The sequence below is a fragment of the Hirundo rustica genome, chromosome 6 (genome assembly GCF_015227805.2).
Source record: "Hirundo rustica isolate bHirRus1 chromosome 6, bHirRus1.pri.v3, whole genome shotgun sequence".
NCBI lineage: Eukaryota > Metazoa > Chordata > Aves > Passeriformes > Hirundinidae > Hirundo > Hirundo rustica.
Genome location: NC_053455.1, coordinates 9,598,653 through 9,623,223, shown reverse-complemented (window position 1 = coordinate 9,623,223; position 24,571 = coordinate 9,598,653). Strand labels below are relative to the sequence as shown.

The window sequence follows — 24,571 nt, the reverse complement described above, 5'->3', positions numbered from 1 at the left end:
AGGAAGTTTGTTCTTCCTTTGACGTACTGAGTAACTCAGGCACTCGAGTGACACGTTTAGCCTCAAGGTACTTGTGCAGCAGCTACTTCTCAGCTCATGCAGGTCATGCTTCTCAGCAGTTACTGTCCCCTGTAACCGGCTTCATGGGGTTTTAGCCAGTTGCTTTGCTGATTTTGCTTTATAGTTAGCCAGTGATAACAAACCTCATGACAACAGACCTAAGGATTTATCAGATTTCCTTGAAAAGAACTTCAGCCTCCACACAGCTGATCTCCTACCCGATCCTCATAAGAATCCCTCTGGATGGAAGCCGAGGGTGCAGATTAGGACGCTGGAATGGAGGCGGCAGGGGTGCTGCCCGTGCCACGCTGCCTGTTTTGGGAGACGCTGGCTAGGCAGGAGTTTCCTCTGAGGCCAGGTAAGCGGGGGCAGTTCCCACTTTCTTCCCCATGAAGGAAAAGCGATGACGCAGGTGCCCACACCGGGCTGACCCCGAGCCCTGCGTCCCCTCTCTCCTCCCCGGGCCCAGAACGCGTCGCTGCTCTCGGCTTCTCCCTCAAGCATGAAGAGCTTTGACGCGTGCCCGGCCCGGCGCTGCCCGCAGCGCAAAGTGCAGGGGGTGGTGCCGGGGCTGCCCCTCACGGGCGCTGCCCCTCACGGGCTCTGCCCGCGCCGGGGCGGGCGGGCACGGCGGCTCTCCCCGCCCCCGGGGCAGCGGGAAGGGGCGGCCCCGCCGCCGCCGCCCTCCCGCCTTATAGCTCCTCGTTGTCCGGGCGGCCGGGAGGTAGCGGATCCTTGCGGCGCGGGATGGAGGCACCGGCGGGACAGCCGCGCTCCCTGCTCAGAGCCCTGGCCGGGCCCCGGCCCCTGGAGCGCCCCGGCTGCCCCCCGGCCCCCTCCGCCAAGACCGAGGCGCGGGTGCTGGTCATCAACACGGGCGGCACCATCGGCATGGTGCAGGACGTCAAGGGTGAGGGGCCGGCGGCGGGGGTGCCGGGGGTGGCTGCGGGGAGCGGGGCTGCCGTCGGGGCTGCACTGGGATTAGGGCTCCCGGGGACCCGGCGCGGTTTTCGGTGCGGCATCGCTGCTGCGAGAGGCTCCCTCTAATCCCCGGCTCCCGTCAGCTGGTTCACCCGGGAGCTCAGCTGATGGGCATCCTTGCGAGCGTCACAGCGAGCAGCCGCGGCTTTTGGCAGAGGACAACGCGTTTCCTGCAGCGTGAGTCCTTTCTGCCCTACCTCGCGCCCTGAAAATGAAACCAACGTAATCGCACTAGTCATGCAGGCTGTTTTTAGCCTTAAATGAGCCGCTGTCACCGGCCACCCAGAGAGCGTGTGCCTGGCATTCCTGCTGCGAAGAGCGCGGGCTGCTGGAGCTGGTGGCAAGGATTTTCCAGTGGTGACCTGGCAGGCGCAGCGGATCCAAGTGTGGCAGCTGCCAGGTATCAGGATGGGTGAGATCGGATGCAGTGTCAGAGTCACCTGCCGTGAGACAGGTTTCTGCTGGTCTCCCATCAGCTCTTGGCTTCCTTCATGAAATTACTGAAGAGTTCTGCCTTGCCTTACCAAGGGAGGGGCAGACTTTGATGAAAAGACTAGATATGCCAAACTCTCTCTCAACAGCTGGAAAATGTTTGCATCCAAAACTGCACACTGGGATATGTCAGCATAATGCCTGCATTTTATCTGAAGGCTTCTATAGGTATATGCTGTGTGTTTTTAAGTGCCCCTAAATGTCAGCAGAACTCACCTGACACCTCCACAGACCCCCAGCTGGTTGGAGTGGCACCTAAGCACCCCTTGATCATCACTCAGTAGGCACAGATTCCAAGGGATACTGAGAAACATCAACCCATTAATGTGTCGGGGGGGAAAAAATGGATTTCAGTCAGGTCTGACTTGCTGTAGGGCTGTGTGCTGCCAGTGTTGGATTAAAGGGAAACAAGGTAACATAAGAAGTGGGAAAGAGAGGGAAACAGTCCAGTGTTGATGAATATCTACTTAGTTTCTTTCCTCGGTTACTTGGAAGGTAGTGGAGCATCCCAGGGCTTCCACAGCTTCTGTCTGTCTAGATTCAGAAGCGTTGGGTAATTGTGTTCCCTACTACAGAGTTTTGTGTCCCTGCCTGAAATACTGTTTCTGCTGCTTATCTGTAGAATTAAAACACTTGGGGCTTTACCTTGGAGCTTTCTAAACTTGATTTTTTTTCAAATACATGTCCTTTTTTCTCAGGACATGGTGTTTGGCTAATCCTTATTATTGTAGTAAAGATGCTATAAGGCATTCTTTGTTTTTTATGGCTGTCATCTTTGTTTTTAATCTGTCAAAGTTGTAAAAAAAAAGTCCATATTTCAATGTTGTGTGCTGACTTGCCTTTCTCAGCTTGCATTGTTTATGCTAAAGCAATTTCCTACTTTACTGCCTTAGCTTTCTAAATGCCTCTTTTAAGCAAATAAATTATAATCACGTGTCTCGTTCTTTTATGAATGAACTTTATAACCTCTTCTCATCTTGTGTGGTTGTTTTTTTCGGTTTTTTTTTTTTTTTTTTTTTTTTGTTTTTGTTTTTTTTTTTTTTTGCTTAACAAGTGTCAATCATTAAAGCATGTGCAAACAGTCTAACAGTTATAATCCAATGATGCTGACTTGCTGCATCCTGGGGAGGGTTTTGACCTGCTTTTCATACCCACATCTAGCTGCAGAGCAGCCCGACTACCTCTTTCAGAATATTTGGCAGTCTTTAGTGTTCAGACAGAAGCTAGTGAAAGGGCATGGGAAAGGCAGCATGCTTCAAGGGAAGATACAATACATGCCCATTCCTTTTATTTATCAGTGGATGGAAAGTGCCTGTTTACAACCCTTCCTAGAACTACAAGTGTTTTACTTCAAGCATGGTGAAGTAGGTCATCCAGCTCTTCTTGGAAATTCTTGTTGGAATTCCTGCACACCTACATTGACTTGTGCAGGAGTAATTTTCAGAGGATGAATAGTCTGTTTCAGTTTATGTGACTTGGATGACAACCAAACTCAGGTGCAGACTCTCTCAGCATTCATGTTTGTGCTGTCAAGCCACTTCAGTGCATTTTTAAAGTTTCTTACTCCTACTTCCTCCTACATTAGTTTCTTTTGGCTTATCAGTAGCTCATTTCAGAAAGAGAACCATACTGCACTCCAGAGTGATGTTACTGTGATAGTGATCTTTCCATCAAGTTTGTGCTGGTGCCTTCAGGAAGATCTTTTCCTTGGGCATGTGGGCTAGGTTTCTTTTCTAGATTTTACCAATAATAATAATAAAACAAACAAACACACAACAAAAAAACAAACCCAACAAATCCAAGTAGAACTAAGCTAAATACCTTTAGAAAGATTACCTATCTTGGAATAGTTTATGTCAGAAGATTAGTTATTTATGTATTCTTTTTAAACATACTAGATTGCCAAAAGACTGGCTGCTGCAGTCCAAACCCTTTTCTGTTTGAAATGTGTACCTCACTTATGAAAGCTCCAAGTAATGTAGCTGCTGTAATTAATATTTTTGTTCCCTGTTCTCTGCAGCAGCACAGGTTGTAGGATATCTTGTTTGGCAGGTAGCTATAACTGTATTGTCTATAGCACCAGAGTGAAAAGCAGAGTCCTGGACTGTAGGTGAGACAGAACCATGATTGTACTCCTTGGCCACAGGTGCCTGTTTGCCATTCTGCCTTTGTCCACCTGCTCTGTGATGCCAAGACTGGCCAGCTAACAGGGGACAGGACAGAAGTTGGTGAGAGCTATTTGGACAAGTCACACAGCCTGGTCTCTTCTCTGCAGGGGTGAAGTTGCTTCAGTAACTTGGTCAACAAACTTGGCTCACAAAAGCTGTTTTCCATGCATAATAAAGTAGAAGTGTTCTTAAAACCGTTGCACTTCAGTTCCCCCATGTTTGCTTCTTGAAGCTGTAAAGCAGAACTAACTGCTGGACGTGGATGCATGTGAGGGGCTGTCTAGGTTGTAAGTGGGTAATCTTGAATACATCTGCAGAATGCCTTAAAAAAAGGTTTACATTAAGTGCAAGCAATTACAGAAAAATCCTGACAGATTTGTGATTAAGAGATGAGGAACTGCTGTTTATAGAGAAGAGATTAAAGAATATTAACATATATCAGCTCTCCAGTTCCTGTGGCAAATACAAAAAATAAACAGTCTAATGTATTGTCAATATTCAGAGCAAGATGAACACTGGACAAACAGAAGGATAATCAGAAAATACGCAGGAAATGCTTGAAACTGAACTGCATTTCCGAGCCAAAATGACTCAATGCCCAAGCACAACAGAAGTGGCCATTTGTAACTAAGCTAGGAACATCCTTAATAGGAAAAGCAGGGATTATAGCTGAATGAATGAAACATCCAAGGCTTGAAAGTGTTTTAAGTATATTTTGTACAACAAAGTATTCTGGCAGTAATCCAAGCAAATCCACTCAAATGCTGTTGCTGTCCTGTGAGGAAGTTGGCTATGAAGAGGCCTCCTTCTTAATTTAAGGCAAGCCAGGAGGGAGAGCAGGGAGTTCTTGAGGGTTTTTCCATCAGCTTGGAAAGCTGTTGTCATCATTGTCGAGATGGCCACAGCACTCAAGAGTGGTTCTTTAAAAACTTCAGGGGGGCCTCAAGCATCAGTACCTTGTTACCTAAAATACTTTCTCTACATTGCAGTCCCATGTGATTTAAAAAGTCTTTCATACCTTTGCCAAGTTGCAGTCCTATGTAAAACCCTACACAGTTTTGGCTCTTTCTCTCTTCCTTCTGCATTTCTGGCTCGCTGCTTCCTGTCCCTTCCTCTTTACAGCATGGCCAGCAGACCCCAACTGACTGACCACTACATTACCTAACTCACTCCTTTATCACCCACAGCTGTGGGGCAAGGCTGTCCCCACTCTTTGGTAATTAACACAGCTGCAATATAGCAGGGGCAAGAGTGCCTTCAGCACTGTCTCTGTCTGTTCTCCCACAGAAAGTAAATGGAAAAAGCTTAAAATACTATTGAAAATATTCTCTGTGATTGAGTATTTGAAACAAACCTTGCTGTTTGAAGGTGAATCAAAAATAATTAGAGGTGCTAACTTGGACGAGTATCATGTTTAAATAAACAGAACTAGGAAATAGGAGAGAATTCCCTGGCCTCAAATTAGAAATAACTTGAACCAACAGAAGTAGAATAATGAGGTTTAATAGTTTGTTTGCCATGTAAACAGGTGTTATAAAACACAGATTAAACTGAACTTGACAGTAAAATCTTGAAGTCCAGACAAAAGCAATTCTGTTGGAAGTTTCTTGTAAGAAAACTGTCTCAAAAAACCAGACTTCAGAAAAACAGGGGGGCTTGTGATTCTGGATGCCAGGACTGTTGCTGTCACTCCTGAAACAGGGGACTGGGAGATGAGTTGCAGGTTAGGTGCACAGCTCTATGATGCTGAGGACTGTAACATCACAACATTAGGCGCCTTTCTGGCTAACAGAGAACAACGTGCAGATTCCCTTTGAAATACTTGGTTGCGACAAGGACACCCACAGGTCCACCAGACACTTAGGCTAGTTTAAACAGCAGCTGTTTTAGAGTCCCTGCCACAGACAGGCCTCATCACGGGCAGGGAGAGGGAGAGCAGAGTTTGAGATGCATTCAGGCTTTCAACTTTTTCTATTCACAGATTTATGCACCTTTTTACCTTTTGTCAGTTCAGATGTTCAGTCCTACACCTACTAGTGGGAAGTAATTAGTGTGTATCACAACTTGATAGTACAGAACAATGCTGGGTGCTTTTAAAGTCTTCTACTAGTATTACGAAGTAGTAATAGTAGTTACAACTAAGGCAAATGTGAAAGAGAATGGTAGCTTTCTGCTACAGTTGCCAAAATTGGCTTCCTGTCCCTGCTTCTGATACGTATTTGCACACAAGCAACAATGAAAAAGAGGTAAAAGCATAAATGTTTGATGTGGCGGACATTTGAAACATTATTTTTCTTAAATAAGGGATTTATCTGTTTCAAGTCAAGAGAAGAATAACTGCATGAGTATTTATGTTATGTTCATTTTTCATGGTTTTAAGCTGGCAATAGACTGTTAAATTTGGAAGGATGGGCAAAATGCTCTGTAACTTGTCTTCTTCCCTCCTTACCGCGCTACTTGCTTCCTTCCATCCCTGCTCCTTTATTTACTTCCTTTATTCCTTGTTTTTGAGGGCTTGCTCCTGAGGCCAATAAATTAGTAAACAGCTTGAAAACGATGCCGATGCTGCACGATGAGGCGTATGCCCGGGAAACAAAACTGAGCAACTCCCATGAATTCCCAGAGAACACGCTGGTGCTCCCGTAAGTACAACTTCCTTGGGCAGAGGAAGGGTTAGGATGCATCTTGTTATTTTTCAGGTAATTACATCTCTAGACATTTGACATGAAGAATCTATAATGAGATTAGCAAAAGTGCTTCGAATTAGTTTAAAAGAAAAAAGTCCATCATGTTTGGTGTGGTAGAAAATATGTATTTGGGTATATTTGCAGTGAAGTGCCTTAGAACTGCCTGAGAAATAACTTTTAAATTAGGCAACAAGTAACCGTTCTGGGCAGTATATTCCTGGAATCCTTCTTTTTTTTTTTTTTTTTTTTCTTGGTATAATAATTTGCTGCACACTTGTATGTGCAAACATATGAGTATTCTACATAAACTAAGAAAACTGTATATACAGCTCTATGTGAATTATCTTCAGCATATGTCTGAAAAAGTAGCATGTAATTAATGCATCTATGAATAGGCCTCATGCTTTAATTCTGCAGGCCTTCTGTTTTTAAAAGCTGTGAAAGCTGATTGTTTTCCCAAATTTATGCAACATTATGATAATAAGCGATGGGCTTATAATTAATCTGCATTGCTTCTTAACTGTTGGGCAATGATTAATAAGCTTATGGGTTTTATTTAGAGGGCAGTATGCTAATTTGAAATATTCCCTAGCTGTGATGAATGACTGTACCCCTGTAAACATGCTAACTTTGCACAAAGGATGATTTTACACAGTTGTGCAAAAATAAATGAGACCATAGCTGGTTTTCTATAAGAGTGAAAGTGGATATTCAGTAATCTTTAAGGAGAAAACCAGGATATTCAAAGAAATTAAAAGGTTTATGATTTTTTTTTTCTACTTTGTATTGAGGTCTCTCTACAAAGCGTTTAAAAATAACCACTTAAAAGGCAGATAGCAGGAAAAGGAGTAAAGGGAAGACTAATGGACACCTGGTTCAGTACTATTTATATGAATATACAGTTTGTATTAAATATGATGCTTACGCTAAGAAAAAGGGAGCTCTATTATGACACTGTGCTTGAATAACTTTAAAATACTTAAGGGATTTGAAACATAATGAAACTACACTAATATACCTGTATGAGTCCTAAATATACTTTTCCTGGCACATCTTTCCCTGAAAACCAGAAAAGCTTAAAACAATCATTCACATCAAAAAAACCTGAGGTTTAAAAACTAATCTTGTCTTGTTTTTCTGGCACTGCTGAGTGCTGTTTCTGGAGGTTAGTTGTGGCAATTTGCCATCTTTTGTGCTAGCCAAGTGATATTTTAACTAGGTGGTTGAGAAATATTGTGAGTTCCTGAGGGGAGAAAATTTTGTGAACTTTGTTATATTGGTGTGTAACATCAATAGAAGAGGAATGACATGATCTCTTTTTAGAGAGAGTCATCAGAAGCTGAAGACAGGGCTGGTTTCTGGTATCAGGATGTCATGTTTTATTTAAAAAGCACATTCTCAGGAGAGCTTTCTTGTCACAGATTTTCAGCTGACTTCCAAAGTTACTCTTAGGATGTGTAAATGTGATATCCAGCAGGGCAGTTTTTCATGTGAAGTCTGATTTCTTAGGTACAGGATGTCAGTTTAAACACATTGTTTAAATGCTCTCTCTGCTGTATGCAACAGTCTTACAGGCTTCAGAGGAGGAAGTAGTCTGCAGATTTTATTGGAAGTCTCAGGTAAAACTCAGAAAAGGGAAATACTGCCCCCAACTTCAAAAAGGATAGAAAGGAAAATCATGGGACCCACTGACCTGTCCCCCTCCCCTCTCTGCATGGGAAAGTCATGAAACAGATCTTTCTAGAAGCTCTGCTAAGGCACATGGAGGACAGGAAAGCAATTTCAGCTAGCACAGCTTTACCTGGACTTCTGTAAAACTTCTGGCGTGGTCCTCTACAACATCCTTCTCTCTAAATTGGAGAGAGATGGATTTGATGGGTGAATTGTTCCATGGATGAGGAATTGATTGGATGGTTACAGCCAGAAAGTGGTGGTCAATGGCTCAGAGTCATGATGGACATCAGTGACAAGTGGTATTTCTCAGAGGTCTATACTGGGACCAGTGTTATTTAATATCTCCATTAATGACATGGATGGAGGGATTGAGGGCAGCCTCAAGGCAAACTTGCGGATGACACCAAGCTGAGTGGTGCTGTTGACACACCTGAAGGGTGGGATGCCTGGACCCACAAAACTGGACCTGGACAAACTCAAGAACTGGGCCCATGTGAATCTCATGAGGTTTAACAGACCAATTGCTGGTGCTGCACCTGGGTCAGGGCAACCCTGGTACCCCTCCAGGCTGGGGATGGACAGAGTGAGGGCAGCCCTGCCCAGAAGGACTTGGAGGTGCTGGTGGATGAGAGGCTGGACATGACCCAGCAATGTGCACTCACAGCTCAGAAACCACCTGTGTCTGCCTCCCACGCTGTATTTATTATTAAATTAAATTTATGTATTTATGCTTTAAACCACATCAAGCCATGAACTTCTAAACTTGGAATTTAATTTCTGGTTCTAAGACATTTTTCACCTAGGTTTGGGGGATGGGGAGGAAAAGTGTGAAAACTACTGATTTAAAGAAAAAAAACAGAAGTGAAATTACATTAATACTAAGATTTTTTTTTTCCAATTCTCTTTCTTCACAGTCTCTCTAAGCAAAACAAGAGAATTTTTTACACAATCCTTGAGCTTTCGCCACTGCTTGATTCTTCCAACATGACACCAGATGACTGGGCCAAAATTGCAAAGAAACTTGAGGTACAGTGATGTGGGATAAGAATTCATTTTTCACTTAAGCAAAACCACCAATATATCTAGTATACTTAGCAAGAGAAAACAATTCAGTAGCACTAAACATATGTATTTGTTTCTTTACATGTAAAGTACCTTAATTAGTGATTTGCAAAGTAAGAAGTACAGAGCTTGCAAAGTTTGCAGAACTTTTATTTCATTGGAAAATGTTGAGAATTCCTCAAAGTTACCTGGTTCTTCCAAGGATGAGCCATGCCATAGTCCCATACAATAAAATAAATAGAAAAATTGCAGCTGTGATTGAATAAGGTATGTAATATGTGGGCTGATTGTCCTAAAACATTGACTTGAATTCACTGTCCAAAAATATTGAATAAAATCCTTAGGTGTGGGTAACTTAGCTGAAGGTTGCTTAGCTATACATCATTTGAATGTTCAAATAGCTTAGTAGTTGGCTATTAACACAGAAAATAATTTGGTGTCTTTATGCCTTTCTTACTCTGAGCACACATGGTCTGGACTAGCTTTGGCTTTGCAACCAGTAGAAAAAATTGCTACCATGGTTAGGTTTCCCACAGTGGAAAATGTTTAAAGCCCTAGCTATTTCTGCATATATAGATAAACTCATTATATCCTTCTCTAGAATAAAAAAAACCAGCATTTCTGTGCTCCTGTCCCTTGTCTGAACTTAGCTGTGTGCTTTTAAAAAGTGCAAAACTGCAAAACAATTCAAATGCTTCACACCAGGAATTCATACACAGCTGACAGAAATAAATAACTGTGGGGCTAGGAAGATACTGCTCTTCCACTCTGTGATAGTGGGCTTTATAGTGTAAATTCTCTTCTTCCACCACGCTCTAGCAATGCATGTGAACAGCTCAGTAATGCAGGGAATGGTGCTGAAGATTCAGGTAACAGGCTTTCACCTTCAGGCTCTCTCATCCTGAAACCACCAAACTTGGGAGGTTTCTTGTCCTATTAAATGCATCTTGCCCAGGCAAAGAAAAGATGAAGCTGGTGCGTATGTGGAAGGTCTCTGGGATGGAGCAGGGGTGCAGCTGGGAAAAGACCAGGGCCAAGAGAAGGCAGCAATCCATGCTGAACAGGAGAGAATTTACCTTTTTCCTTATTGGCTTATTAGTTTTTATTGCAAAAGAAAGTGGTTTTTTTTTTCTTGTACACAGGTTCTCTGTATGCCCAGTTTGTGTAATCCACATGAAGCGAGCTGAGAAAGCAAAAAAAGAAACCTTTTCAACTCTCCAGGTTGTGTACTGTGTAGTGTGTGACACTGCCACTTTGTGTTCATCTTGGACACATGCTGGCCACAGCTGTAACATGCTGATGATTTTCCAAACTAAAACATTCCAAGATGTTTCTGGGGGATATCTCCTTAACTGGCAACCTGATATTTTCCATTATGAAGCTTAAACCAAATAATGTTCTTTTGCATCTTATAAACCTGAAAGTACTTGTGAGTGTGCTGACTTAGAGAGGACAGGTGGCTGTTTCTGTGATCTTGGCCCTTCTTGAGATCTCCTCACCTTGCTGCTGCCTTGGTGAATGGCTGCAGCATGTGTTTTGCATCACATTGTAGTTTGCTCTGCTGAAAGACCTTGCAGCACTGGCAGTTGTTGTGTTGACTCAGTTGTTAGGGATAAGCAGAAATCCCCTGAAACTTCCAGTAGGTAGCAACAGGTCGGCAGACATGAGTATAAGTGAAAAAATAGGAAAAGGACAAGTAGGAACCTACAAATGACTTTGGAGGTGACCTTATTATCAGGAGGTGCCAAAGTGTGTGTGCCTAGTGTAACATGAGGAGTGTAATTAAAAAGAAATCTTGTTCAAACCTTTTTTTTTCCTCCCCATGCTGGCACTTCATATAGCTGCTTAGAGTTCTGTGTAATCCTTTCCATGTTCCCGAGTTATATCAGAGACATCAGTGTCTCTCCATGCAGTGTTTGCTATGTCCATCATTCTTAAAGTAGCTGAACCAATTCCTTTTTCTTCCAAAAGCCAGCAAATTACTTTATTCTAACTGAATGAGCAGTGTGATTCATGGTTTTGCATTACAAAAAGCCCCACCTCCTGGGTGGAATTGTATGTAGATTAAAATGATAAAATTCATTTTGATATTGCATGTGCCTGATAGCATGAAGGCCTTCTCAAAAACCAGCAGGTGAATGTCCATTAATTCCCTCCCAGGTTCTGCTATGGCTTTCCATCAGAAGAGGGCACTCTGACACTGGTAGTTTGCCTGTCTGCCGTGGATTCAACGGACTGCTTTTTCCCCTATGTTATGATAGTCCTGGTTTGCCTAATCTGTTCCTGTAAATGGTGTAATCCCTCAAGTAAAAGCGGCAACAAGAAATCAGACTATACGACTAATTTGCATATGTTAACATTCCTGTTTAAAGCCATTGCTAAGCTTTTCTTAATTAGGGGTCTTCTGGTTTAAAAATGCTGCATTAATATGTATACACAGAAGAATCTCTTTGACTGTTCCATAATCAGAATTATTGGCTCTAGTGCTTAGTGTCCGATTAACCCTTAATTGTATTTAAAATGGAAACAGGGTAGGTTTAGGTGGAGTTGTGTGTGCAGTACCCTATAAGGCACTGTGCTGTAGCCTGCATCAGTGAAAGTAATGCCCTGTGTACCTCACCTGCTGGTGCCAGGGCATTGCTTCAACAGTGTGAAAGCTGTCTCTCCACCTCCAGGAGCACTACGAGAAGTACGATGGTTTTGTGATCCTGCACGGTACTGATACTATGGCGTACACAGCTTCAGCCCTGTCCTTCATGTGTGAGAACCTGGGCAAAACTGTTGTTCTGACAGGATCACAGGTAATGGAACTAATTTGAAGGTGAAGCGGGAATCCTCATTTTTGTTTTCTATATGCAGAACTTGGCTGTATCATGATTATCACTGTAGAGCTGAGCAGTGCCGGCCAGGCCCCTGGAAGGGTGAATGGTCACAGTGCTGACAGAAATGAGTGAGAAATGATGGGCTCAACAGCTGAGGATCTGCCCCATAATTTTATCATTAATGACTTCACAACTGTGTACCAAATCAGACCAGGAGTTTATTATGGCTGGGGCCAGATGCTTCAGAGAAAGACACAAGAGCCTGTCGTAGGCCATTGTGTATTAATCGGTTTATATGAGAAGCATTTTTCCAGCCTCAGGTGGCCACTGGTTGTCAGCTGTCTTCTCTCCTTTAAAAGCCCTGAAGCTTAGTATTTTTTACTTCATCAGTTGTTATCTCAACTTATGTTACTCATTGTTGCATTCTTTATAATTTTAAAAAATAAACTTAAAGCATTAGATGCATTTTTGATAATTTCTGTTCCAGAAAGCATCTAATATGGTCTGTTTCCTTTCCTATAAAGACTACATTTATTAATTTTCATTCTCTTAGCTGGAAATCAGCCCTTTGCATATTGTCTGAGGGGGAGGGGTTGTCTTACGAGAATAGCTTGCTTGAGTGTAAAATACTGCTCTAATCACAAAGGAAAGATGAAACATCACATTGTAAAATTCCCCTCCCCAATCTCATAACTTCCCTTTCACATGTGGTCTATTTGAAGTCAAAATACAAAAGTCTAGGAAGGAGTAGGCTCCCACTTGCTGTCTTGACATGGAGCAACCTAGTTGTGATGCATCAATCAAGGATTTACTTTCTTTTTTGTTTTATTGCTTGGAGATCTATCTGACATATGATCCAGCAAGGGAGCATGTGATTTTCTTTTTTAATAATTGCTGAAAGAAGCACTCTCTTTTAATAAAGAGATGTTCAGAAAAGGCATGGAAATCATCACTCAGCAGACTAAATTTCAGTTTTTAATCTTGCCCTTTTCTGTCAGTAATAACCTGCTGGCTCAGTTTTACTATGCTATGAGGAAAGATGGTGCAAGAGAGCTGTTGTGAAGCCCATAGTGACAGTTCTGTATGTTCTGGGGGTGTTGCTTTTTCTGTCTATCATCACTTCTACTATGCTCAGTCACTTTTAACTATGCCTTCTAACTTGCTAGTTTTGAAATTTTTCTTGAACCAGTGTTAATATTCTTAATCACATTAGAAAAATCTCTGTATTAGTTTTTAGGCACTTCAGTTGCAAAATTCTGTTAAGCAGAGAGAGAGGCCTTGCCATCTGCTGCAGTCTAAAACAGTTTGGGTGAAGAAGGAAAACTTTTTTCCTCATAAATCATTGTTACATAAATTATTCATGTATTTGTATTGCATAAGTTGGACTCATTTTTTCTGCTGTGTAGGCTTTACATAAGGGCCAGGGTGTAATTCCAGTCTCTGCTCTTCAGGTGCCCATTTATGAGCTGCAGAATGACGGCCGAGACAACCTTCTGGGGGCACTGCTGATGGCTGGGCAATTCGTGATTCCTGAGGTCTGTTTGCCTGGCAAGACCATCTAAGAAGCTGCATTTCTCCCTCTAGTCAGGACAAAAATGGTCACTAAATATCCGGTAGGCAGTAAGGAATTGCACTTAAGCAGGAAGATGAATGGATTCCAACTGAGGTAACAGTGCTTGCATGGCAAAGCACGTTCTCACATTGGTCGTATTCCATTTGCCCACGCACAATCTAGAAAGACTCTCAAGTCTGAAATGTATGCTGCAGCAGACTTGAAACTAGAAGCTGTCTTGCAAATATGTGGTATCTGAAACACTTCTAAGTCAGTTTTTTAACTGCATGTTACTTTGAAGTTCTACAGTCGCTGTAGAACCGGCGGGAGTGTTTTCTAGCTCTGTTCCTGAAGACTGAAGTGTGGAGAGTGATACACCTAATGAACATGGAGGTACCTCCATAGTCTCAGCACCCTGCTGTTTGTGCTGTGCAGCCGAAAAACTCAGAGAGAAAATGGGTCAGGTTACACCTTGTTTTACTTCTGCCACGCTCCCAAAGCCCATTCTTGTAAGACAATAGCAACAGCTGACTGGCCAAGATCTTAATAACTGATAACAGCTTTGAGGTATCTCTTTTCCTTCAAGTTGACAAACTTCAATAGACTTGAGAAGGAACATAATTATTTATGAGGTGGGGTGGTAACTCTTGGAAGTTATCCTCATTTTCACCAGGCCTTCTGTTTTGGACTCTTAATTTATACATAACTGATGAATTTATTAAAAAGTTCACACTGTTTCTTTCCTCCATCTTTGAAGTGGACTCAGGCAAATTTGCTGTCTCCTACAGAAGCCTCATGAGAGGATTATGAAACTAGTTAGCTCTTAACTTGTTTTGTTCTTAAATTCTTAAACCAAAGTGTGACAGATGTGCCAACACTTTTTGAAAGGGTTAGACCTGTAAACATCTACTAGCCTCTGAGTTGCTTTAAAGATTTAGAAAACACTTCATAAAGGACGGACTACGGTATTTATCTGCTGCATCTTTTAATTACTGGCTTATTCATAGACCTGTTTCTTTACTTGTCTTGCAGGTGTGCCTGTATTTTTATAATAAACTGTACAGGGGAAATAGGGTGACTAAGGTGGATGCTGGGAGTTTCAATGCCTTTTCCTCACCTAACCTGCCTCCACTTGCAAATGCTGAGGTTGATATTACAAGTAAGCAACTTCATCTCTTAAGCCGTGTAATTTATGCCGCATGCAATAGAACTGTCGCTGAAAAGAACCTGTGCTTATGTAGTTGAAATGCTGTTTTTAAAGTCAAATATCTTTGAAAGTCCTGTAGTTTGACTTCACTTCATCTGTTCTGAATCTGTTTAAATGTTAGTAAGGCTGAGACTTTGTGACTCAACTGCATTTATCTATTGAATATAGATGTGAGCTAGACTGACTTTGACTAAAGATCCAGACTAACCAGAGGGAGTGTTGCCCCTGTGTCAGGAAAAAGCTTGCTCTAAAGATAAAATGAGGGAGTTAGGACTGAAAGACCAAAGAATTTCATCTCATTAATGACCATGCTGGGCTCTGAAATCAGGGAAAAAAGTCATTGCAGAGTACTTGCAGCTTCAACAGATTCTCTGTTGCATGTCATTGTGTAAGAAGTTTTACTGGATATTTAGGACCTGTCTGAACTGCAAGCACACTGACAACAGCAGACCTAAAATATATGAAATTTTTTTCCTCCAAACTTACTCAGGCTCCCTGTAATTTTTCTGTGGCTGTTTCTTAAGGAGGGGGAAAACTACCTGAAAGTTTCAGTACCCATTTGCAAAGTCATTAGATGACTGTTCTTGGATAAATGGCACCCTTTCTTTGGAGAGGGGAGAAGAGAGACATTTGAAATCTAGCCAAATGAGGAGCTGCCAGAAAACATACTAAAGGACAATTTTAAAAAGTATGTGAGCTGCTTTTGTATAGACTAAGTATTAAAAAGGAGTGGAACTTGTTGACAATCTCCATTATTAGAAAAAAAATGGAACAGGAGGGTGTTCCTGAATTCTTCAGCTAAGTGCCATTAATGGCAGTAGGAGACCTAGCCCTGTGCCATATGCAATGTGCCATTCTGAATAGATTCTGCTGCTAGAGAAAGATGTTCTGCAATCTGGAAGAATAAACGTCTCCCTTCCACCTAATGAGTGGGAGTCAACAAAGTTTCAGGATCAAAGCTTGCAGCAGCCAGATATAAACTGAGGAAGCCTGTGAAATACTGTGGTTGTCTGTAAGACATCTCTCAGGTAGAGAGTCTGCCACTGTTGTGCTGTGTCAAATAGGATATCTCTGAAATCAGCAGAAGTGCTGTCAGTTGATTGTTGCAGTAAATTGGGGAGAATCTTCTTTCTTGGGTTTTTATGAACTGCATCAAACAGATAAATAAATTCCGTTTACTGGCCAATCAATAATGAAATCAAGCTGCAAATTGCATGCTATTCCTCTCTTGGATTTGAATGAATTGTTTTGTGATTCCTTGTCTAGAGTAGAAAACTGAGAAAGTTATTAAGCACTTCCCTTGGCCCATATTGGGACCCATTATCTTTTCAGTAAATGCCTCATTGGCATCAGTGGGGATTTCTGATTTAAAAACTGATGGTGTGATAGGTTCTATTTTTATTTGCTTCAGTTGATTACCCAGTTAGAGTACCATCATTTATCCAAGATGACGGTGTCACTATTGAAGGATTGCTTCATTTTGAAAGAACATAGTTTATAGTAAGGGCAATCTACTGGTGCTGCTTTATTTTGTCCAAAGTAATTGTTTGAAACATTGCTGTCTCTCTTGAGTTTGCTTGTACAATCCTTGTATGAAGCTTTCATGGATACAAGGAACCACTTGGGCTTTTAAAAACAAACTGAACAAATCTAGCATAGTTTAACTTTTTTTTTTTTTTTTTTTTTTATTTTTTTTGATTTTTTTTTTTTATTTTTCCCCAAATGACTTTATATAATATGTCTTAATCCTCCTGTAGACTGGGCTGACTCTGGCTGATTCAGCATTATGGAGAGCAGCCTGAGGATGCCAGGAGGAGTAGGCCATGTGCAGAAACTCTTCCTCAGGTCCTTTGGTTCTAACAAAGCTGGGAATGGAAATTCCAGGGAAGCAGAAGGTGGCAGGATGGAGGAAGTGGGAAGCATAGTAGGATCACGGGTTGGTGCACAGGAATGCAAAGACGTGCTGTTCATGGCTCAGCAGAGCATATAAAGGCAACAGTCTACTTCAGAGCTAGAGAGGAGAGGGAGAATCTTAATTCTCTTTCCTCCTTTACCCTTCCAGCTCTCTTCTTCATTAATGATATCTATTTTTTATCCTCTTCCCTGTTTAGATGAGGCTCCCAGTGGATTTCTAATCCCATAACTGGCTGTGTTCTCAGCCAGATCCTTAGCTGTGTTAGCAGTGCCTAGGAGTTGTGTTACCCAGTTCTAGATATGCAAGTGTATCAACTTCCTTAGGCCTTTCAACTTAGCACAAGAAAATCCTGTTAAGAAATGAAAAAATTCTAGCCCACTCCTGAGCTAAGACACCCAGTGCTGATGGGAAATACTTTTGCAGCAGAATTGGAAATCTCTGTATGAAATGGAGAGTACAGAAATAATAATAAATATCTCTAAAATGTCAAATTTTATCACATAAAATACATTACCTGATTTCTCCCATATTTTGAAAACTGGAGAGATAAGGAAGACTATTTCTCTTGAAATCTGTAAAGATTCTTAGTATATTTTGTAATTGATTGCTTTATTGTTGATTGTTCTAATGAAGCACACATGAAAACTTACTTTATTACTGTGGATGGACTTTCTTCATCACACATGCATGTGATTTCCGGGAGTGGTGCACACGTACAGGACCATACCATGAGAGACAACCTGTGCAGGGGACAGAGCCCCTGTGATTGTGCGTGCAGATGTGGCACAGCAGCACAGACAGTTAGAAGGCCCTTTTGGGCTCATCTACTCACAAATCGCATTAGAGAGAAGCTATTAGTCACTGGCCAAGTGTGCATCGTGGTTGGTTATTTACATAGAAAGCCCAGGTCATTTATGTATGAAGGCATTTACCTTCTCTCTTCACTGGAGTGCTTTTGGTCCCCATCCCCGCTCCCTTCTAAGCAGGCATCTTGGTTGTTGCAATGACACCAGTCAGTTTAAATATTTATTCCCAAAGATGTATGTTGATTGTTTTATACAAACTGCCAAGAAAGGGGGTCTGTGCTCGTCTGCCTCCTGCAGGAGTTTGCAGCCATGGGTTGGCTCCCACTCCTCAGCTGCTGCCGTGAATCGCAGTGAATGCTGGAGCAGTTTATATGATGGTAGGGTTCGCCCGTAGCCCTGCAGAGAAAGATGAGAAGAGAGCATTGCTGTTTGTCTGCAGCCCTGCAATCAAGAAAAGCTGCATTTCTTGTTTGATTTCATAACTCGGAATTCAGTCACCACTCCTAAGGGAGGTGTCGCTCTGAGTTGCTGCTCTCCTGTTATAAGTTGAAACCTGCACTGTGGCATAGGCTCTGTTTAACAGCAGGGGTGTTTGCTGCTTTCTGATCTGTGTAGAGTTACTTCTATTTTAAGTCAGGTTGGGGGTGGGTTTTTTTGTTGTTGTTTTTTTTGGGGGGGTTTTTTTTGTTTTGTTTTTTTTTGTTTTTTGTTTGGTTTTTTTGGGGGGGGTTTGGTTTTTTTTTTGGTTGGTTGGTTGGTTTGGTTTGATTTGGTTTGGTTTGTTTTTTTTTCTTTTTTTTTGCACTACACCAATCACCATATTTTGGTATGTGTGTGAATAAAGCTGCATAAGATAAGGGTGTAATTTTTTTTGGCAGCAGTTTTGGAGGCTGTAGTGTTTGGTGTGGAGGGGGAGATTGGAAACATCAGACTATATTTTTTTTATGTGATGGTTTGATTTGGAAGAGTAGACAGAAGGCCTCTATATCTTATGCAGTGTCCTTGAATAGAGCAGTCTATCCCAAGCCATTATGAGTACAGCATGTAAATAGCTATTACTTCTTTATTTTATGCACACTGCTTTAGACACATTCCTTCTGCTGTGGCACACCAGTAGCTAGCTTGTGTTTGTTCCTCACTTTTGCATCCATATTCACATGATGCATTGTGCTGTATCAGTTAAACTCTTCACAAGCACAGGCCACCCAAGTCAGAGCAGGTTACTGTTTTCCATGTTGTGCCAAAACTGAGTATCCCTAATTAATCACTCTTATCCATAAGCTAAAAAAGAGTTGTGAACGCCAAAAGATGCAGCTTTTTGTACTTCACTTGCTTGTATATGAGTTTCTATACTTAAGAAGTTATTATTAGCTAGTTATTCTTATGTTCTTGGGTTTTTTAACTTAACAAAAAAAGAAGATTGCTGTGTGGTATGACACAGCAAGGCAGCTCTTTTTTCAGTACACTGAAGATGCTTGAACTTACCTATGTGACATAAATACTGTTCCTTTTTGGGGATGTAAACTTTGAGATGGAGCATGCAAAGGGTGTGTTCTAATTTCTTTTTCCCCTGCGTGGTGTCCTGCCTCACTTACAACAGTTCTGAGTAAATCTGAGATGAAGTTGGTCTTCTATGTATATTTGTTTGTCTTTGGCTCTTGCATTACATCTGCCTTTTGTTCTGCCTTTTAGACTTGTTTGGCAAATGGAAAACTGACATCTGTGGAGTCTGCAGCACCAAACATGTTATGTAGGCTAACGAGGTTCATGACCAAGCGAATGTTAACTCAGGGGCAGGGCAATCTTTATCTACTTTTTAATATAATTTGGAATTACATCACTATACTATGTCTGCATGCATTAAATTTATCTTGGAGATGTTATTTGGTAGAGCGTACTCCAAGAGTACAGGTATAGGCCTGGTGTAGGTCTGACTTCTGAACCTGTCCTCTGATCTCTTTCCTTGGTCTTCTGCTTTTGGCAGTGTCTTAGTGCTCTGTGCCAAGGCAGGTTTCCTCAATTCATTCTTCAAGTTGGTTAACAGGCATCAGGGATGCTCACAGTTGCCAAACGTAGTAGAATGCATTTGTGAAGTTTTGGCAGGGACTCCTGCCTTATGGAGTATAAAGGAAAAGCAAGCTGTGATACAATTTTACTGCCATCCCTTCTTACAGAGGAGGTTGCTTTTAAAGAGTTAACCTATTTTTTTAGAAGCCTTAGAGAAATGGGTTTATTGTTAAACATTGTTGCTTCTTAAAGCACAGTGCTCATGTTGAATGTAGTTAGCCAGGCCCGTGAAACTCACGCAGAACTAATGCACAGGCGCTGCACTTCCCCGGGATCCTCCTGCAGGTCTCTATATCTCTCTGGAAAGCTCTTGGAGGCCTTCGAGAGCTACTTGGATAACTACTAAGTCCATCCAGGTGGTTTCAGAATCGTGCTGGAATCATTTCAGAATCAGCTTATCAGAAAGAAAGAAGCTGCAGAAATGGTCTGTTCTCCCTCTCCTAGGGCAGTAGAAATCCATGTGCTGAAGTGTGACTGGATGTACAAAAAAATGCCAAGCCAACTGCTTGTGACGTGGCTAATGGTGTGTGGCAGTGTTAAGAAAGAACAGAGGCTCTAGTTGCTGACAGGGAAGGAAAGTTCATAGAGTCTTATAGGAGAATGCTATTTTCTGTCCTGACTTAATGGGTTGTGTAGTTTTTAGTGTCTCTGGTAATGTGACAATACAGCAGGCTTCAGTGGAGGCTTTTAAATTTATTCTTCCTTTATTTATTTATTTATTTATTTTCCTTTTTTTTTCTTTTTTTCTTTTTTTCTTTTTTTCTTTTTTTCTTTTTTTCTTTTTTTCTTTTTTTCTTTTTTTCTTTTTTTCTTTTTTTGCAAGTGGCTGTCTGCTGATTGCAAGAAATTGCAACAGTAATTGGTGTGAGTAACTCTCTGCATGGCTGAGAGCAAAGTCGGTATTATGCTCACAGATCTTTTATCTGTCTTGCAGCTTGGGAGTTTCTTCAAAATCTCAAAAGCTTAACTCATGAAGGGGAAGCAGGCAGCTTTACAGCATGGTCTGTTTTCACGGAGGCACAAGGCTCTGAGCTGTTGGCTGCTGTTTGGTAAACCCCTTCCACTGCCTTGTAGGAGCCGTGTTACCAATGCTGCACTCCTACACTGAAGTAGTAAAATTTTGAAATCAATAATGCATGACTTGGCTTCTAATAATGAAACACAAACAAACTATTAGTTAAACAGCTGGCTTCTGGCTCTAAATGTATAATCGGAGTTAATTGAATCCTTGCTATTTTATTTAATCGTTAATAACTACCTAATAAACTCTGGAGGTGATTAGCAGCAACAGTAACTGCATTTGTCATCTCTTACGACTGAGAAGATCAAGGTCTGTTTTCCGAACATGAATATCAGGCCAACTACATAACAGTGAAGTTCAGGTCAGTGTATGACAAGTAAACATCTCACCTACGCCAGACCAGCTGCTAATTCTTCTCTCTTAAATGGGCCTTCATTTCCTCTTTAAAAAAATGAATTGTCTTTCATTAATTCCCTGCCTAAGAACAATTTTAGAAACAAAGTTGTAAGCATGAAGTACTACACGTGTACTTAACAGCAAGTGAAGTACAGTTAATATTAAATGAAAAAGGTCATTTCTCTTAACAGTAAACTGGGAAACGGTTTGGAGAGCCAATACAAAAAAAAAATTTCGAGTTCACACCAACATGAACAGGAATGTTGGACTTCTACGGATCTTCCCAGGAATCACTGCTGCTGCTGTAAGTGTCACCACTTCATTTTGGAAATGAGTGAAGTGATGCTCAAATACTTGTAGGAAAGCTGCATTGTTTGGAGCAGGGGTTGGGGTTTGGAGGGAAGGGAAAGGATCTGTCTTCTTCTGATAAGTGTTTTTTTGAAATATCAGGGCTTTCAAAGACTATTTCCATATGCCATAAACGATTGGTAAAAGCTTTTCAAATATCTTTTGTATAAACTGCCTGGGCTCTGGAACTTAGAATTAATTTTGTGTCAGGACTCATAAATAGGTCTCATAATACGTCAAGTGTGGCTTTCTGGACAGGTGCAAGCTGCAGTGACTAGGGAAATATTCTCCTGCTGCATATTGAGGCATATTAATAGATATCTTGTCAAAGAATAGACAATATGGTGGGTGGAATGTGATTATTTCTACAACTCATGCTTCTTTTTTGAGGTTCATTTTGTCTCACACTGATGGATAACATGACCCTCAGCATTCATACAGAGCTGAAAATGGAAAGTGGGATTTAGCTGCTGAAAATGAAAAGTGGGATTTTTTTGCCTTTATAAATTATTTTACAGACTGTGATTTTAGGTAAATTCGTCTTTAAATTTTTGTCTAATAATAGTTCTATTAAATTGATAGGTCTTTTGTGGCTCCTGCCTTCTTAAATTGAATCCAGTAGTTTAAGCAGCACTCCTCAATTATACCACTATTCTTTTTAGGTGAATATGAACAGATGGAAAGACAGAGGGGTGGTATATTTGCAATAAAACTCCAACTGCATAGTTATCCTCATGGGGGTTTACAGTGTATTGCATTTTGCATATGTGATCAGCAAGGAAACGTCTAGGTTATTGAAAACACATCTTTCTAGGAAGAGAACTTTGCTAGGCAATCTCTTACATTGAGGCACAATACTTACTTCAATATCAACTAGCCCAGAATACATAAGTGCCTCTGAGTTAAATTAATTTGGTTTTGGGTTAAAACCTTCATACTTTTGTTAGAATGTTCTTTGCTGAAAGGTGAAACACTCTGTCTCTTGGGCAGACACTGGTTAGCAAAACTCTTTGCTAAAACAAAAAAAAATATGGCTGGGGTGTAGAGTTCTAATCTCAGTTAATAATTCAACATTCATTTCATAAGTGTAAATGTACTTTTTTGTTGCACCAAACAGTGCTGCAAACAGTACAGCCTGTTAATGGCACTTCAACAATAGCATCCTTTTTCACATCAGCTAATGACTGTACAAAACAGCTTATTTTAAAATCTAACCCTCTAGAAATTTTAAGGAAGCCAGAGAGGGAAAGTCTCATCTCCTTAAAGCTTATTCTATAGTCTCAGTTACTGCAAAAGGGAAGCACAGAAGGGTGTAAGAAGACTGTAAGACTATAGCAGGAATAGACCACTTTTGAAAATACTGTGCCATACACGAAAATTTTAAGGATGACTTAAACATACCTTTTGTGTCTGTTCCCTGTCTTGTTTTTAACCAGGTAAAAGCGTTTCTTCAGCCTCCAATTGAGGGTATAGTACTTGAAACTTATGGGAGTGGCAATGCCCCAGACAAGAGAGAAGATCTGCTGGAAGAACTGAGGAAAGCAGCTGAACGCCAAGTGGTGATTCTGAACTGCACCCAGTGCTTACGTGGGGCTGTTAAAACAGTCTATGCAACAGGGCAGGTGAGGGGTGTGCAGCCACTTCATTCCCCACTGCTGTGTAAAAGAATCATCCCACTGATACAGCTTGCTTTAAACCTCCAGTGGTCCCAGTGTATAAAACCAGGTTTATAACCTGTAAAGTTGTTGCTCATAAAATTACTACAGTCTGAAAAACCTTAATCTGGAAGCATTTAAACATGTATCTACAAATAAGATCGTGTTACACCTGGTCTGAATGGTCAAAGCAGGCAGCTTAAATTCCAAATTAGTGATTGCTCACTCCTGTCATGTGCAGCACTCCAGGATACTTTGCAGTAGATCCGTAGTATCTCTCTCAGAGGGATTCCATTGAGCTAAAAACTAGCTTAGGGGTCAGATGATCAAATAAAGTAGTATTTTGATAGGATAACAGTTGCTTAGCTACAGTGTAGGAGCATGAGGAAAGCCTGTAGATGCAAGCAATATTCCAAATCCCAGTTCTTTATTTGACTGGAAGTACAACTGAATTCAGGGCGAGATTGGAGAACAGTATCTAAGGAATTTTCTGTATTGAAGAATGGAAATCAGTTTAGTTTAACCCATGAGGGTTGGCTTAAAGCATTTTTGTGTATATACTGTTAATATTCAGGGCATTTCGTAGTGTGTATTTCAGCTGTGTACCAAAGCACGACATCACTGAGACTAATAAGAGCACAAAACCATATAAGAATAAGTGCTGCATGTATTAGTGTGAGGGGAGCTGGTTTAACTGGCCTTTAGAAAAGGACCAGACATTAAATACTACCGGAGGGTGACTCATCCCTCTGCCTTGGACACCTGGTTTTGTTGGGAGCAACGACCCGTCTGGCAGAGCCAGCCTCTTCTTTGACTGCGTGGCAAACCTAAATACCCTGCTCTGGTGCTGAAACCTGCCTCTTGTAGCTTTGGTTTTAACACAGCTTTGGGTAATATTTGCATAAAGTCTGTTTGGAGAGGAAAGAAAAGGAGATTGTAAGATTTTCTTTATACCTCCTTAGTATCCAAACATGGTAGTTTCTGATATGGGTAATTATTTCAATGTTGGTAAAACTTTTGCATAACTTAATGAAGATGTTTTAAGACTTAGTGACTTTTGCAAAGTTCCTATACTTTGTTGCAAATACTGCAGGAGTATACAGATTATATAGAACAACTCACTCGGAAGGGTTAACCCAATAAAAGCAGTTCAAAAGCCAATAAGCAGTTAAGCCAATAAAAGATACCAAATTTATATTCGAAAAATGGCATGAAAATGAACCCTAGGTTTTATGTGATCTGCTTGAAATGAACTGCTAAAATGTATGGAAAGAAGAACAAAACCCCTTTCCTATGCTCTGATTAAAAGATTCTCAAAGTAGACACCTAATCTGATCCAGACTGTTGATATGTTGAATTGAAAGATTCTGCTCAGGTCTGACTGAACCACTTTAAGGCTGCAGGAAAATGTGTTCCCTTCTGACTTCCATTTTATGTATGGAGTCTGTACTATGTTGCTTCAGCACCAGCTGTTAGAGGCTGCCCTGTTTTCTTGGCATATTTTGAGGTGAGCACTGACCAAGGCAAGTCCTACAAAATTACTTCATGCTTGTTCTTTCACCGCCTTCTCCGTTTCATGATCAACTGCTCAGTGGAGGAAGTATAATGAGCGAATGCTGTAAAGTTGCTGTAATTTTAATTTTACTTTTATTTTTCTT

At 41.2% G+C, this 24,571-nt stretch overlaps 1 protein-coding gene across 2 annotated transcripts in view; it reads left to right on the top strand.

Moving 5' to 3' along the window:
• Window positions 1-246: 246 nt before the first annotated feature.
• The window catches only part of ASPG (asparaginase), a 45,763-nt gene continuing 21,438 nt past the window's right edge, over window positions 247-24,571 (top strand). The window contains exons 1-8 of one of the 2 annotated variants that reach the window (XM_040067678.2): window positions 247-418; window positions 6,214-6,343; window positions 8,977-9,088; window positions 11,800-11,925; window positions 13,398-13,481; window positions 14,531-14,657; window positions 21,102-21,214; window positions 22,695-22,880. In XM_040067678.2, coding sequence (XP_039923612.1) covers window positions 337-418; window positions 6,214-6,343; window positions 8,977-9,088; window positions 11,800-11,925; window positions 13,398-13,481; window positions 14,531-14,657; window positions 21,102-21,214; window positions 22,695-22,880 — 960 coding nt within the window. In that variant the 5' untranslated portion in view covers window positions 247-336. Of the gene's footprint in view, window positions 419-807; window positions 971-6,213; window positions 6,344-8,976; window positions 9,089-11,799; window positions 11,926-13,397; window positions 13,482-14,530; window positions 14,658-21,101; window positions 21,215-22,694; window positions 22,881-24,571 lie in introns of those variants that run through there. The other variant, XM_040067677.2, reaches the window with a different exon arrangement.